The 15,484-nt window shown below is 44.8% G+C and overlaps 1 protein-coding gene across 13 annotated transcripts in view; it reads right to left on the bottom strand.

Annotated features, from left to right (window-relative positions):
* LOC137372946 (KN motif and ankyrin repeat domain-containing protein 1-like) overlaps window positions 1–15,484 on the bottom strand; it is a 137,988-nt gene that overhangs the window by 24,693 nt on the left and 97,811 nt on the right. For 9 of the 13 annotated variants that reach the window (XM_068037486.1, XM_068037487.1, XM_068037488.1 and 6 more), the window contains 3 exons: window positions 15,278–15,478; window positions 3,288–3,393; window positions 2,198–2,328 (listed from right to left, as the gene is read on the bottom strand). In XM_068037486.1, the coding sequence (XP_067893587.1) occupies window positions 2,285–2,328; window positions 3,288–3,393; window positions 15,278–15,478 (351 nt within the window). In that variant the 3' untranslated portion in view covers window positions 2,198–2,284. Of the gene's footprint in view, window positions 1–683; window positions 2,329–3,287; window positions 3,394–3,756; window positions 5,345–15,277; window positions 15,479–15,484 lie in introns of those variants that run through there. The other 4 variants (XM_068037497.1, XM_068037494.1, XM_068037496.1 and 1 more) reach the window with 4 other exon arrangements.

Here is a 15,484-nt window from a genome sequence, read left to right as displayed (position 1 = left end):
TGGGTCACAAGCTGGTGTACACAACATAGACATATCCCAGCAGCTGAGGGAGCATGTGCCAGCTGGGTCTCCTGACAATCGGAGGATTGCTGGTGACAAGGCCCCTGCTCAGCCCCACACTCATGATGATCCTTTGTTTGTTGCTATGAGAAGTCTGCTGGATGTGCAGTAATGTCATGTGGAAAATATATTGGAGATGCCTGAGGTCATGCATGGCTTTGTGAGTGCCATGGAGGAATCCATGCAAGCCATGATGTCTGCCTTGTTCCAGGCATTTGAGCGTATGGCTTCCTCAGTAGAGAGTCTGGCGAGTCTGGTCGATCACTCAAGCCATATGTGATGTGACCTGCACTCCATCGCTGTTGCTGTGGGCTCCATACAGCAGAGTTTAAGCGAGAAGGGGACGAGGAACCTGGACCTCCCTAGAGGTGACCTTGACCCTCAGGGAGACAGGCAGGTGCCATCGTGCACACAGATGGAGGAGGAGCACGTGCCAGCTGCCCCGGAGGCTTCCTGTCAGGACATCCCCAGAGGACGCCCGCCACGGTCATCCACAGCAATGGGGCAGCACACTGAGCAGACTGCCTCCACCTAAGCTGCTAATGTCGGGGTAGCACCTGGACGTAGTGACAGAAAAAGAAAAACTGAAACAGTTTTGAGCACAAAGGTGGCACGGGTGCTGTACAAATTGTCATCAATACAAAGATGTATTGAAACGTTTATTTCATGAAAAATTTGATCCACTCTCAGTAATATTTTGCTTGGTTACAAATGAAGACAAAGAAGTTTTTTGAAGGCCTATAGCAGGAAGGAATTGATGCTTGAAAAGCATCTCAGGAAAAGTCCAGCATCTCATGGAATTTGAGCTTTCAATCTTCAATGACGGCTGTTTTCCTATTGATGATTAATAACCTTTTCCAATACAGTCATGCCTTACTTTTGTTTTCTGTGGTCATTACGTGTTTGCAGTGGTGGGTAGTTTCATTCATCGTAGCCCATTGATGATTTCAAATGCCAATCACATGAAAGTGCAGCCATGCTTCATTAAGATTGCAGAAATGAATGAGACCTCATGCAAAAGGGAATTTTTGTGGGGAATTGTGATGTTTCTCCTCCCAATGTTCCTTGATGATGTGGCTTATTGTTGGCTGAAACGTGCATAAATTAGGTTCTCCCTGATGTCCTTTTCATGACTCTCCAACACCCTCATATTGATGATAGCATCATTGTCATTGTTGTTCTCCTCACCTTATTCATAATCATCCTCATCTGAGGAGGACTGGTGTTCCTCCTGTTCCGCCGCCTGCAGAATGTTGCCACATCTAACTGCAAGATTGTGCAAGGTACAGCAGACAACGGTTATTCGTGACACCCTCTGTGGCGGATACTGAAGAGACCAGTCAAGACAATGGAATTGCATTTTCAGTATGTTAATGGTGTGTTCGATGATGGTTCTGGTGGATGTGTGAGCGACATTGTACCTCTTCAGCAGCGCTTTGGGGATGACGTACTGGTGTTTTCAACCATGTACAACGGGGGTAACCCTTGTCACCCAGGATCCGTCCGTCCACTTCGGCTGGTTCCTTGAAAACTGCTGACAGCTGTAGTTCCTCAAAGTGTAGAAGTCATGACAGCTCCCTGGGAAACATGCGCAAACATGCATGATTCTTCTCCTGTGGTCACAAACCAGCTGTACATTTAAAGAGTGGAAGACTTTGCAATTAACAAAGACAGCAGGCTGGTCCCAGCAAGCTCTAGTGGGCACATGAGTACAGTCAATCACCCCTTGCACTCTAGGAAAGCCAGTGATGGCGCCAAAGGCCACAGACTTTGCTATCTGGCTGTCCTCGTCTACAGTAAGTAGATGAAATAATTGGCACATTGAAAAAGGGCATTCTTCACCTCTTTGATGCACCTGTGAGTCATATATGTCACCCTTGGATCTCTGGAAGGAGCCGCTGGGGAAAAAAATGAGTGCAGCAGTCACTTTGAGGGCAACTGGCATGGGATTCCCACCGAAGCTGAGCAGCTGCAGGTCGTGCTGCAGGATCCTACAAATTTCTGTGACCATTTCATGTGACATCCTTAGGCATCTCTGGCATTGCCTCTCTGACATTTGAAGGTAATTTGTCCTTGTTCTGAGGGTGTCGATCAGGCCGTTCCTCGATGTTATCATTTGGAGCATCATCACCTTCCTGCTCTGCCTGTTGCTGGCACTCGGGCATCAAGAGTTGAGGGAAAAGAGTGCTTCTTAGTCTCTCTCTTTGTTCTTCTTCCCATGGTATTAGACAAATTGGGTGTATGAAGACCCATGTCGCTGTGGCTTTTCTGAACAACAAATAAGCAGAGCGTGGTGATTCAGTCCTCTGTAGCTCGTGAGCCAAAACATCGAGGCAATGAACAGCTCCCTTATATCTGCCTTCAAATTGCAGCCTTAAGATACACCCACTGTTGTTTGTCTCCTCCCACTCTCCTTGCAATCCTTAAGTGTCCACGTGGTTCCCATTATCTTTGGAGAAGATGGTGCACGTGAAATTTAGGGCAAGTCTCCCCACCTTCCAACCTCCTCCTGCAACCTTCCAGCTTGAACCCATCATCCTTGACCTATCCAATATTACCGTTACCCTCCCCTCCATTACCCATTGAGCCTCCCCCCAATACCGTGCACCGTGTAATCATCAATGTATTTATGCCATCCCTCCCCCCATGCCTACTCCCGTTACTATCGACATGCCGACTCTTACCCTTGAAGCTCCTCACATTGACCTGACCATTGTTGCCGAGTCTCATTCCCCTCCATATGAAGCTGTCGAATACCCATCCATTAGTCTTGACTTTCCCCCTTACAGAATCCATTTGCCTCCATTGACTGTGACCGTTGCCTCTGCTAGCCAGTACCCTCAATTTGCCCAACAGCTCCCCAACGCCAACCGCACTCATCCCTCCCTATAGGCCCTTGCCAAATATCTTCACACAGTACTGATCTAATTCACCCACCACCCCCGCAGCCAACAAAATGCATCTTCACCATTAACATCAACCATTCAACAACCTGGATGCTCCACTCCACCCTGCCCTGCTCCTCCATGCACCCTATCAACCCCACCCTTCCCTCCCCGACTACCCTGCCCTGCTCCTCCATGTAGCCCTCACTAATGCTGTCGCCGCCATTCCCTGAGATGATTCACCCTTGCTGGTGCCGAGCCTGGAGGCAAACATCCATTCCAGTGCTGGCGTTAGTTTAGCAGCTGAGTGAAAGAGATAAGAGCACAGTCCTGAGACTCAACTGCACAAATCCGACTGTTGCATGCCATGTTGAAACATTCGTGAACCAGGTGGCATGGGAACACTGCTCGCCGTTCGCTTAATCTGGCAGGTAGGACTAAATTGTAACTATGTGTAGGATAATGAATATTCATGTTATTAAAATGAATGCAAAGCTGCAATCCATCACTGCGCTGGGAGAACCCCAGAACGTCACAAACATGCCGCTGACTTAATTAGTCTAAAATACCCTAACAACTAGAATCCAAAAAAACACCTCCTGCCTAATTATATCACCTTGCACGTCACCAAATCCACTGCGGTGGACTGCATAAAATTCCCCCCATCTTATTTAGGCTCAATGACAGTGAATTTTCACCAATAGATTTTCCTGTTTTCCAACAAAGCTTTGTAAAACATGTGAATTTGAAGAGATTCTAAGCATATAAATATTCTTAATGTACATTACAGCAAATTCGGCCAGTAACTCACCTCCTGATTCCCCAATGCCTGTCCACCATCTGCATGGCACAGGTCAGGAGTGTGATGGAATAGTCTCCACTTGTCTGGATGGGTGCAGCTCCAACAACACTCAAGAAGCTCAACCCCATTCAGGACAAAGCAGCCTGCTTGATTTGCACCCCATCAACCACCTTCAACATTCACTCCCTCCACCACAGACGCACAGTGGCAGCAGTGTGTACCATCTACAAGATGCACTGCAGCAACTCACCAAGGCTCCTTCAACAGCACCTTTCAAAACTGCAACCTCCACCACCCAGAAGGACAAGGGCAGCACATGCATGGGAACACCACCAGCTGCAAGTTCCCCTCCAAGTCTAACGCCATCCTGACTTGGAATTATATCACCATTCCTTCACTGTCGCTGGGTCAAGATCCTGGAACTCCCTTCTTAACAGCACTGTTGGTGTACCTACACCCCAAGGACTGCAACGGTTCAAGAAGGTAGCTCACCACCACCTTCTCAAGGGCAATTAGGGATGGGCAATAAGTGCTGCCCTAGCCAGCGATGTCCACATCCCAAAAACGAATTTTTAAAAAATGCAATATGTATTTATCCTTTGTTCTACAGACAGTGCTGTACTTGAATGTTTTGGTCAGAATTTAAATGGAATTTGCATAATTTAATGCCATATTACGTGAATCATCGCTGTTTAAGCATCTTAACTATTAGGGCATTGAGAGGTCACTGTACAACATTAACTGGGTACCAGTTAACTGGGCGGCACAGTGGCGCAGTGGTTAGCACCGCAGCCTCACAGCTCCAGCGACCCGGGTTCAATTCTGGGTACTGCCTGTGTGGAGTTTGCAAGTTCTCCCTGTGTCTGCGTGGGTTTCCTCCGGGTGCTCCGGTTTCCTCCCACATGTCAAAGACTTGCAGGTTGGTAGGTAAATTGGCCATTACAAATTGCCCCTAGTATAGGTAGGTGGTAGGGAAATATAGGGACAGTTGGGGATGTGGTAGGGATATGGGATTAGTGTAGGATTAGTATAAATGGGTGGTTGATGGTCGGCACAGACTCGGTGGGCCGAAGGGCCTGTTTCAGTGCTGTATCTCTAAACTAAACTAAACTAAACACATATGCAAATCAGAATTTAATGTCCATCTCGTTTGAAACAAAGCAGGATTTTTGCAGAATTATTACGTAACAAGCTTAGAAGCAGTATATTTGGAAGAGTCAGGTACACTTATTAAGACGAGAAATTGTGACTTGGGAGGCAATTCAAGATTATCAGGCATAAAAACAACTTTTAAATGGGTGGTTGAGGAGGAGAAATTAAAGCGTGTACTAAAATACTTAGGATAACTCAATTGGTTCAAAGGGTTATGAGACTTTTCGGATAAGTAATTAAAAGCTGTGAGGTTCCGGTGTTCACAGCTGCTCATTCAGAAATAAGTCTCTTTACTGTTTGCTTCTGACTGTGGAGGGATAAATGAGGGAGCAGAGAATGCAAATCAAAGGGTGGGAGAGATGCCACAATCCATTTGGGTGCTCAACAGTACAACAATGTCCTTCTGCCCAGCTTGCAGTGCAATAGTCAAAGCAGTGCTGCCATCCTGCAGGGAAAGCAAGAGAGAGAAACAGACTATGAAATATTGAACATGTGACAAGTATTCATCAACAACTTTTTGTCAAAGGGCACATTTTATGTTGTAAAGCCATTCTCAGAAATGCAGCAACACTGAAAAATTGGATGCAGGTCTGCGCCTATCACTCTCTTTACGTGTGAAGTTCATGGTTTCAAATCACACAGCAATGGGTAGTTTTCAAGTGGTGGCGAGGTTTATTCTCAAAGGAAATAAAAGAGAAATAAAACTTTAGCACCAGTATTTCAATCAGATAGCCCAATTTTAATAGTATTCCTTCCCAATAGAATTCCTTTGTCTTCCTGAACAGTTTATAAAAAAAGGACTTAATTCTAGTTTGCTCAGAAGGCATGTGACACAGTAAGTTTGCCAAGGGTCACAGTGAAGGAGGAGGTCGATTGGTAAATGGCTCCCTGAACCCCAGGGCAGCATTATAAATATGGTGCTATTGTATGTCACTGACAACCACCACAGAGCTAACAGAGGTGCTTGAAATAATCCCTATAATTACTTCAGACATCGTCAGTAACAATCACAACAATCCTCCTTTGAAATAATCTTTCAGTAGCAATTAACATGTTACCTAGAAATACAATAAATTATTTGCATCAAATTGATGTTCATGAACAATAAAGATACTTAAAAACTTCAACATCATTTCTAATCACCAGTCAATCAATTTAATATATTCAAAATTAACCAGCAAGTGTACTCAGGCAGATTGTTCCAAGAAATGTAAATAACATTCTAATATATGTTTTTGGTGAATTTTTGTGCTCATCAAACTGAAGGATCTAATGGGGCAATTTGCTGCTTTGGTGCTCAGTGTCATTATCAAGTGTTCCCAGGTCAGTATATTGAAGCAGAGTTCAACTTTGTCTTAATAATGTAGGTCAATTCAAAACTCAGAAGAGCACATCCCCCATTTGCACCACTGCAGCATTTTCTAAATACCCCCACCAGCTGTTTCTGTGACCTCTTTGAATTGACCAAGTTGTGTCATATTGTAAACAGTTCTGTGCTGTGTACTTGGGTTGCATTAGGCCACTGCAGCCGGCAAAGGTGGGTAACCTTGATCCCATGGGTGTAAGTGCCAATTCAAGTCCCAGAAGTGAATGGATGACGTGAAATCCTCTGGAACAGCTCATTTTTGAAATAAAGCTTATCTGATCAAATAATTACAGAAATTTAAACATAGAACAATAAATGCTTTGATTCTATCAAAGCAAATACTTAGGTATATAAACAATTCAGAAGGTGTACATGGATGATAGTAGAATAGGTCTCTGGCACAGAGTCTGTCCCTGTTGCTCAGAAGGGAAAAGGGAAGAGGAGCAGAGCATTAGTCATTGGGGACTCCATAGTTAGGGGAACAGATAGGAGGTTCTCTGGGAACGAGAGAGACTCACGGTTGGTGTGTTGCCTCCCAGGTGCCAGGGTACGTGATGTCTCCGATCGTGTTTTTGGGATCCTTAAGGGGGAGGGGGAGCACCCCCAAGTCGTGGTCCACATAGGCACCAACGACATAGGTAGGAAGAGAGATGGGGATTTAAGGCAGAAATTCAGGGAGCTAGGGTGGAAGCTTAGAGCGAGAACAACCAGAGTTGTTATCTCTGGGTTGTTGCCTGTGCCACGTGCTAGCGAAGAGAGGAATAGGGAGAGAGAGGAGTTGAACACGTGGCTGCAGGGATGGTGTAGGAGGGAGGGTTTTGGTTTCCTGGATAATTGGGGCTCTTTCTGGGGTAGGTGGGACCTCTACAAACAGGATGGTCTTCACCTGAACCAGAGGGGTACCAATATCCTGGGGGGGAGATTTGTTAGTGCTCTTCGGGGGGGTTTAAACTAAATCAGCAGGGGAATGGGAACCTAAATTGCAGTGCCAGTGTACAGGCTGTTGAGAGTAGTGAGGTAGGGGATAAGGTTACAGGGACGCAAGAGGGCACTGGCAAGCAAGAACTTGGTTTAAAGTGTGTCTACTTCAACGCCAGGAGCATCCGGAATAAGGTGGGTGAGCTTGCAGCATGGGTTGGTACCTGGGATCCTGATGTTGTGGCCATTTCAGAGACATGGGTAGAGCAGGGGCAGGAATGGATGTTGCAGGTTCCGGGATTTAGATGTTTCAGAAAGAACAGAGAAGAGGGTAAAAGAGGGGGGGGTGTGGCATTGTTAATCAAGGAAAGTATTACAGCGGCAGAAAGGACGTTTGAGGACTCGTCTACTGAGGTAGTATGGGCCGAGGTTAGAAACAGGAGAGGAGAGGTCACCCTGTTGGGAGTTTTCTATAGACCTCCGAATAGTTCCAGAGATGTAGAGGAAAGGATAGCGAAGATGATTCTCGACAGGAGCGAGAGTAACAGGGTAGTGGTTATGGGGGACTTTAACTTTCCAAATATTGACTGGAAATACTATAGTTCGAGTACTTTAGATGGGTCTGTTTTTGTCCAGTGTGTGCAGGAGGGTTTTCTGACACAGTATGTGGACAGGCCAACCAGGGGCGATGCCACATTGGATTTGGTACTGGGTAATGAACCCGGCCAGGTGTTCGATTTAGATGTAGGTGAGCACTTTGGCGATAGTGATCACAATTCGGTTAGGTTTACCTTAGCGATGGGCAGGGACAGGTATATACCGCAGGGCAAGAATTATAGCTGGGGGAAAGGAAATTATGACGCGATTAGGCAAGATTTAGGATGTGTAGGATGGGGAAGGAAACTGCAGGGGATGGGCACAAACGAAATGTGGAGCTTATTCAAGGAGCAGCTAATGCGTGTCCTTGATAAGTATGTACCTGTCAGGCAGGGAGGAAGTTGTCGAGCAAGGGAGCCGTGGTTTACTCAAGAAGTTGAAGCGCTTGTCAAGAGGAAGAGGGCGGCTTATGTTAGGATGAGACGTGAAGGCTCAGTTAGGGCGCTTGAGAGTTACAAGCTAGCCAGGAAGGATCTAAAGGGAGGGCTAAGAAGAGCAAGGAGAGGACACGAGAAGTCATTGGCGGATAGGATCAAAGAAAACCCTAAGGCTTTCTATAGGTATATCAGGAATAAACGAATGATAAGAGTTAGAACAGGGCCAATCAAGGATAGTAGTGGGAAGTTGTGTGCGGAATCAGAGGAGATAGGGGAAGCGTTAAATGAATATTTTTCGTCAGTATTTACAGTAGAGAAAGAAAATGTTGCCGAGGAGATTACTGAGATACAGCCTACTAGGCTAGATGGGATTGAGATTCACAAGGAGGAGGTGTTAGCAATTTTGGAAAGAGTGAAAATAGATAAGTCCCCTGGGCCAGATGGGATTTATCCTAGGATTCTCTGGGAAGCCAGGGAGGAGATTGCAGAGCCATTGTTGTTGATCTTCAAGTCGTCATTGTCGACAGGAGTAGTGCCGGAGGACTGGAGGATAGCAAATGTTGTCCCCTTGTTCAAGAAGGGGAGTAGAGACAGCCCTGGTAATTATAGACCTGTGAGCCTTACTTCGGTTGTGGGTAAAATGTTGGAAAAGGTTATAAGAGACAGGATTTATAATCATCTTGAAAAGAATAAGTTCATTTGCGATAGTCAGCACGGTTTTGTGAAAGGTAGGTCGTGCCTCACAAACCTTATTGAGTTTTTCGAGAAGGTGACCAAACAGGTGGATGAGGGTAAAGCCGTGGATGTGGTGTATATGGATTTCAGTAAGGCGTTTGATAAGGTTCCGCACGGTAGGCTATTGCAGAAAATACGCAAGTATGGGGTTGAAGGTGATTTAGAGCTTTGGATCAGAAATTGGCTAGCTGAAAGAAGACAGAGGGTGGTGGTTGATGGCAAATGTTCATCCTGGAGTTTAGTTACTAGTGGTGTACCGCAAGGTTCTGTTTTGGGGCCACTGCTGTTTGTCATTTTTATAAACGACCTGGATGAGGGTGTAGAAGGGTGGGTTAGTAAATTTGCGGATGACACGAAGGTCGGTGGAGTTGTGGATAGTGTCGAAGGGTGTTGTAGGGTACAGAGGGACATAGATAGGCTGCAGAGCTGGGCTGAGAGATGGCAAATGGAGTTTAATGCGGAGAAGTGTGAGGTGATTCACTTTGGAAGGAGTAACAGCAATGCAGAGTACTGGGCTAATGGGAAGATTCTTGGTAGTGTAGATGAGCAGAGAGATCTTGGTATCCAGGTACATAAATCCCTGAAAGTTGCTACCCAGGTTAATAGGGCTGTTAAGAAGGCATATGGTGTGTTAGCCTTTATTAGTAGGGGGATCGAGTTTCAGAGCCACGGGGTCATGATGCAGCTGTACAAAACTCTGGTGAGGCCGCACCTGGAGTATTGCGTGCAGTTCTGGTCACCGCATTATAGGAAGGATGTCGAAGCTTTGGAAAGGGTGCAGAGGAGATTTACTAGGATGTTGCCTGGTATGGAAGGAAGGTCTTACGAGGAAAGGCTGAGGGACTTGGGGTTGTTTTCGTTAGAGAGAAGGAGGAGGAGAGGTGACTTAATAGAGACATACAAGATAATCAGAGGGTTAGATAGGGTGGATAGTGAGAGTCTTTTTCCTCGGATGAGGATGGCAAACACGAGGGGACATAGCTTTAAGTTGAGGGGTGAAAGATATAGGACAGATGTCAGAGGTAGTTTCTTTACGCAGAGAGTAGTAGGGGCGTGGAACGCCCTGCCTGCAACAGTAGTAGACTCGCCAACTTTAAGGGCATTTAAGTGGTCATTGGATAGACATATGGATGTAAATGGAATAGTGTAGGTCAGATGATCGGCGCAACATCGAGGGCCGAAGGGCCTGTACTGCGCTGTAATATTCTAATTCTAATTCTAATTCTAAGAATGAAGGGTAGGTAGTTAGTTTGATCTTAGAGTAGGTTAAAGGTTCGGCACAACATCGTGGGCCAAAGGGCCTGTACTGTGCTGTACTGTTCTATGTTCTATGTTCTATGGCCATTGCAGTCGTGGGTTTTTGATGTGGTAATCCCACAGCTTGAGGGTTTGCAGGCAGAGAGGGAATGGGTGACCACCAGGCAGTCAAGGAGGACCAGACAGGTAGTGCAGGAGTCCCTGGAGTGCATCTCACTTTCCAACTGGTATTAAGTTCTGAATACTGGTGAGAGTGATGGTACATCTGGGCAGTGCAGCCTAAGCCAAATCGATGGCACCACAGGTAGCTCAGCTGTACAGGGGGCAGGAAAAAGACTGGGAAAGCAATAGTGATTGGGGATTGTATAGTTAGGGGAATAACAGATGTTTCTGTGGCTGCAGACGTGAATCCAGGATGTTATGTTGCCTACCTATTACCAGGGATATGGGGAGAGGCAGGAGAGTGGAGTTGGGGTAGAAGATCAGCAATGATTGTATTGAATGGCAGAGGAGGCTTGAGGGACCGAATGGTCTACTCCTGCTGCTATTTCTTAAATTGTTATGTTCTTATATCATTGAGCTGTTGCAGACCACTCTGAGGGGGGAGGGTCAACAGCCAGTGGTCGTGACCCAAGTTGGTATCAACGACATAGGGAGACAGAGGAATGAGGTCCTGCAGGCAGATTTTAGGGAACTAGGAAGGAAACTAGCAAGTCGGACCTCAAAGGTAATTATCTCCAGATTACCCCCAGTGCCACATGCTAGCGAATATAGAAATAGGAGGATAGAACAGATTAATACATGGCTGGAGAGATGGTGCAGCAGGAAGGGCTATAGATTTCTGGAACATTGGGACTAGTTCTGAGGGAAGTGGGACCTGAACTGGCCTGACAGGTTGTACCTTGATAGGATCGGGGCAAATGTCCTCGCAGCTCAGTTTGCTAATGCTATTGGAAAGGGTTTAAACTAACTTAGTAGGGGGATGGGAACCAGGATCTCCTGATAGAGAAGAAAATTAAGGTACACAAAGAATTGGGAGAGACAGATAGCACTCAATTAAGAAATAGTAAGGCATTGGGTGGGATCAGAGTAAGAGGGAGTGCACTAAGGTCTAAATTATTGCATATATGTGAATGTATGGAGAGTGATAAATAAGTTTGATGAGCTGTAGGCGCAGATAGTCAAGGGTGAATATAATGTTATGGTGATAATGGAAACCTAGCTCAAAAAAGGGCAGGATTGAGTACTAAATTATCCTGGATACAAGGTGTCCAGGAACAAGAGGGAAGGAAAGAAAGGAGGACGGGTGGCAATATTGATTAAGGAGACAATTACAGTGCTGGAGAGAGAGGATGTCCCAGAGGGGTCATGGACAGAATCTATTTGGCTAGAACTAAGACACAATACAGGTATCATTGGGTGTATTCTGAAGGGAAAGATATAGAGGAACAAATTTTCAATGAAATTACAGGGAGGTACAAAAACTATAGAGCAGTTATAATGAGGGGCTTTAATTATCCTAATATAAACTGGGATAGTAAATAGTCTAAAGGGCAGAGAGGGGGAAGAATTTTTGAAGTGTGTTCAGGAGAATTTTCTTGATCAGTATGTTTCCAGCCTGTCGAGAAAGGAGACGTTGCTGAATCTTTTTCTGGGCAATGAGATGGGTTAAGTGGATTAGGTGTCCGTAGGGGAACGTTTAGGAGACAGGGATCATAGTATCATATGATTTAGGTTAGCTATGGAAAAGGACAAGGAGCAATTCAGAGTAAAAATAATTAATTGGGGGAGGGCCAATTTCAGTGGGGTGAGAACAGAACTGGCACAGGTAAATTGGAATCAAAGATTGGCAGGCAAAACCATAACAGACAATGGGCTGCCTTTAAAGAGGAGATGGCTTGGGTGTAGTCGAGGTACATTTCCATGAGGGGGAAAAGTAGAACAAACAAAGCCAGAGTTCCCTGGATGATGAAAGAAATAGAGTAAGATGAAGCAGAAAAAGGGTGAATATTACAGATGTCAGGTTGATAATACAAATGAAAACCAGGCTCAATATAGAAAGTTCAGACTGGAAGTGAAATAAGAAATAAGAAAAGCAAAGAGACTGTATGAGACGAGACTGGCAGCTAACATAAAAGAGAATCCAAAAGTCTTCTTATGGCACATAAATAATAAAAGGGTGGTTAGCACCGCAGCCTCACAGCTCCAGTGACCTGGGTTCAGTTCTGGGTACTGCCTGTGCGGAGTTTGCAAGTTCTCCATATGACCACGTGGGTTTCCGCCGGGTGCTCCGGTTTCCTCCCACAGCCAAAGGCTTGCAGGTTGATAGGTAAATTGGCCATTATAAATTGCCCCTAGTGTAGGTAGGCAGTAGGAGAATGGTGGGGATGTGGTAAGGAATATGGGATTAATGTAGGATTAGTATAAATGGGTGGTTGTTGGTCGGCACAGACTTGATGGGCCGAAGGGCATGTTTCAGTTCTGTATCTCTCTCTTTATCGATAAAAGGAGGGATGGGGCCAGTTAGGGAGGAAAATGGGGATTTATGCTTGGAGGCAGAGGGCATGGCTGAGGTACCAAGGAAGAAGGTGCTCCCAAAGTCATAATGAAAAAGGAGTTAGTTAAAACACTGGATTGGCTAAAAATTGATGATGAACCAGTATTAGATAGACTTGCTGTACTTAAAGTTGATAAGTTACTAGGACAGGATCAGATGCACCTGAGGATACTGAGAGAAGTAAGAGTGGAAATTGCAAAGGCACTGACCATAATCTTCCAATTCTCCTTAGATACAAGGGTGGTGCCAGAGGACTGGAGAATTGCAAGTGTTACAACTTTATTCAAAAAAGGGTGCAAGGGTAAGCCCAGTAGCTACAGGCCAGTCAGTTTAACTTCGGTGCTGGGAAAAAGTTTAGAAATGATAATCTGGGACAGAATTAACAATCACTTGGACAAATGTGGATTAATTAAGGAAAGACATCACAGATTTTTTAAAGGAAAATCATGTTTAATTAACTTGATTGAGTTTTTTGATGAGATACAGAGAGGGTTGATGTGGTGTACATGAACTTTCAAAAGACGTTTGATAAAGTGCCAAATAACAAGTTTGTCGTCAAAATTAAAGCCATGGAATAAAAGGGACAGTGGCAGCATGAATATGAAGTTGGCTGAGTGACAGGAAACAAAGAGTAGTGGTGAATGATTGTTTCTCGGTCTAGAGGAAGGTATATAGTGGGGTTCCCTATGATCAGTACTAGGACCACTGCTTTTCTTGATCTACATTAATGACCTAGACTTGGGTGTGCAGAGCAAAATTTCAAAATTTGCAGATGACACATAACTTGGAAGTATTGTGAACTGTGAGAAGGATTGTGATAGACTTCAAGAGAAAATACACAGGCTGGCGGAATGGGAGAACACGTGGCAGATCAAATTTAAAACAGAGAAGTGTCAAGTGATACAGTTTGGAAGGAAGAATGAGGAGAGGCAATATAAAATAAAAGATGCAATTCTAAAGGGGGTGCAAGAGCAGAGGGACCTGGCGGTATATGTGCACAAATTGTTGAAGGTGGCAGGGCAGGTTGAGAAAATGGTTAATAAGGCATACAGTATCCTGGGTTTTATAAATAGGGGCATAGAGTACAAAAGCAAGGAATTTATGGTGAACCTTTACAAAACACTGGTTCAGCCTCAACTGGAATATTGTGTCCAATTCTGCACTCTGCATTTTAGGAAGGATATGAAAGAATTAGAGTGGGTACAGAAAAGATTTAGAAGAATGGTTCCAGGGATGAGGGACTCCAGTTCCATGGATAGGTTGGAGAAGCTGGGGCTGTTTTCCATAGAGAAGAGAATGTTGAGAGGAGATTTGATAGAAGTGTTCAAAATCACGAGGGGTGTGGACAGAGTAGATTGGGAGAAACTGTTCCCATTGGTGGAAGGGCCGTTAAAGTGAATGGCAAAAGAACCAATGACATGAGGAAAAACTTTTTTGCGGAGCTGGTGATTAGGAACTGGAATGTACTAACTGAGAGTGTGGTGAAGGCAGAGTCAATCATGGCTTTCAAAAGGGAATTGGATAATTGTCTGAAGAGAAAAAAATTGTCGGGCTATGGGGAAAGGGCAGGGGAGTGGGACTAGCTGAGTTGGTCTTGCAGAGAGCTGGCCGGACATGAAGGCCCAAATGGCCTCCTTCTGTGCTGTAACCATTCTATGATTCAATGATTCTAACAAAAGACAAGGTAAATCAGGAATTGTGATTGGGTGATAACAAGGATGAGTTTTAAAAACCTGAAGACTGTAGGGGGAAGGAACGACTAAGAGATGTGGGAAACTAGCATTCCACAAATTTGAAGTCCTGGGAATAAATGAATTAGAGTGGAAGATAGCTCCACGAATCTTGATTTCAACATAGTGTAGTTGGAGGGAGGAGAAAGAACGTGTTGAATAGTGTATTGGGAGCTTAGGAGGGACAAGAGCATAAAATAACTAACTGTTTCAACAAGACAGCAAAATATATGAATGGTTATGATGAAGAAAAAGGTTGGAGGCTTGTGGTGAGTGAAGACTCAGCAATCAAATACCAAGCCTTGTCCTGTATCCTGTATGAGTTTGGCATTAGGAGTCATCCTTTAGGATCATTATTCAAGATGAGCTCTATAAAGAAAAAGAGTTGCTGATGCATGAAAAAGGAAATCTAGCTTCTTAGAGGCACCTAAGCAATTGAAAAATGGACTATGAATTGAGGAGATATTGAGGTCAACATACTTAATAGATAAAGGACCAAAGGTGGTTCCAAAGATAAGTAGAAGCAGCTGTTGCATTTTATTGTCCCATGAATGACATGGAGATGCAAATTTAGAGAATTAACCATTGAGTTGAGAGGGGTGAAGATTGTGTGCATGACAGATGTGCAACCTGAGGTAAGGTGATGAATGAAGGGGGGAAACAATCAGCAAACCAGTGGATAGGGATGAGTAAGAAATGAAAATACAGAGAAGGAAGAGAATAGGAGAAGGAAGAGAATAGAAGAAAGAACAAATCTAAAACTGTATGACACAGTACTCACTTTATCAGTTAATGCTGTGTTACACCCAGGCTGAGCCAACAGAAGCTTAACAATCTCCACATGCCCATGCTCACTTGCACACATGAGTGCTGTGGATCCATCATCATCTTGGATGTTCATATTAGCCCCATATGACAGGAGAGCTTTTACCATATTGATCCTTCCATGACTGACAGCCAGCATTAATGCTGTCTGCCCGGCCTGTAA

The sequence above is a fragment of the Heterodontus francisci genome, chromosome 8 (assembly GCF_036365525.1).
Source record: "Heterodontus francisci isolate sHetFra1 chromosome 8, sHetFra1.hap1, whole genome shotgun sequence".
Taxonomy (NCBI): domain Eukaryota; kingdom Metazoa; phylum Chordata; class Chondrichthyes; order Heterodontiformes; family Heterodontidae; genus Heterodontus; species Heterodontus francisci.
This window is presented reverse-complemented; position numbering and strand designations above follow the sequence as displayed.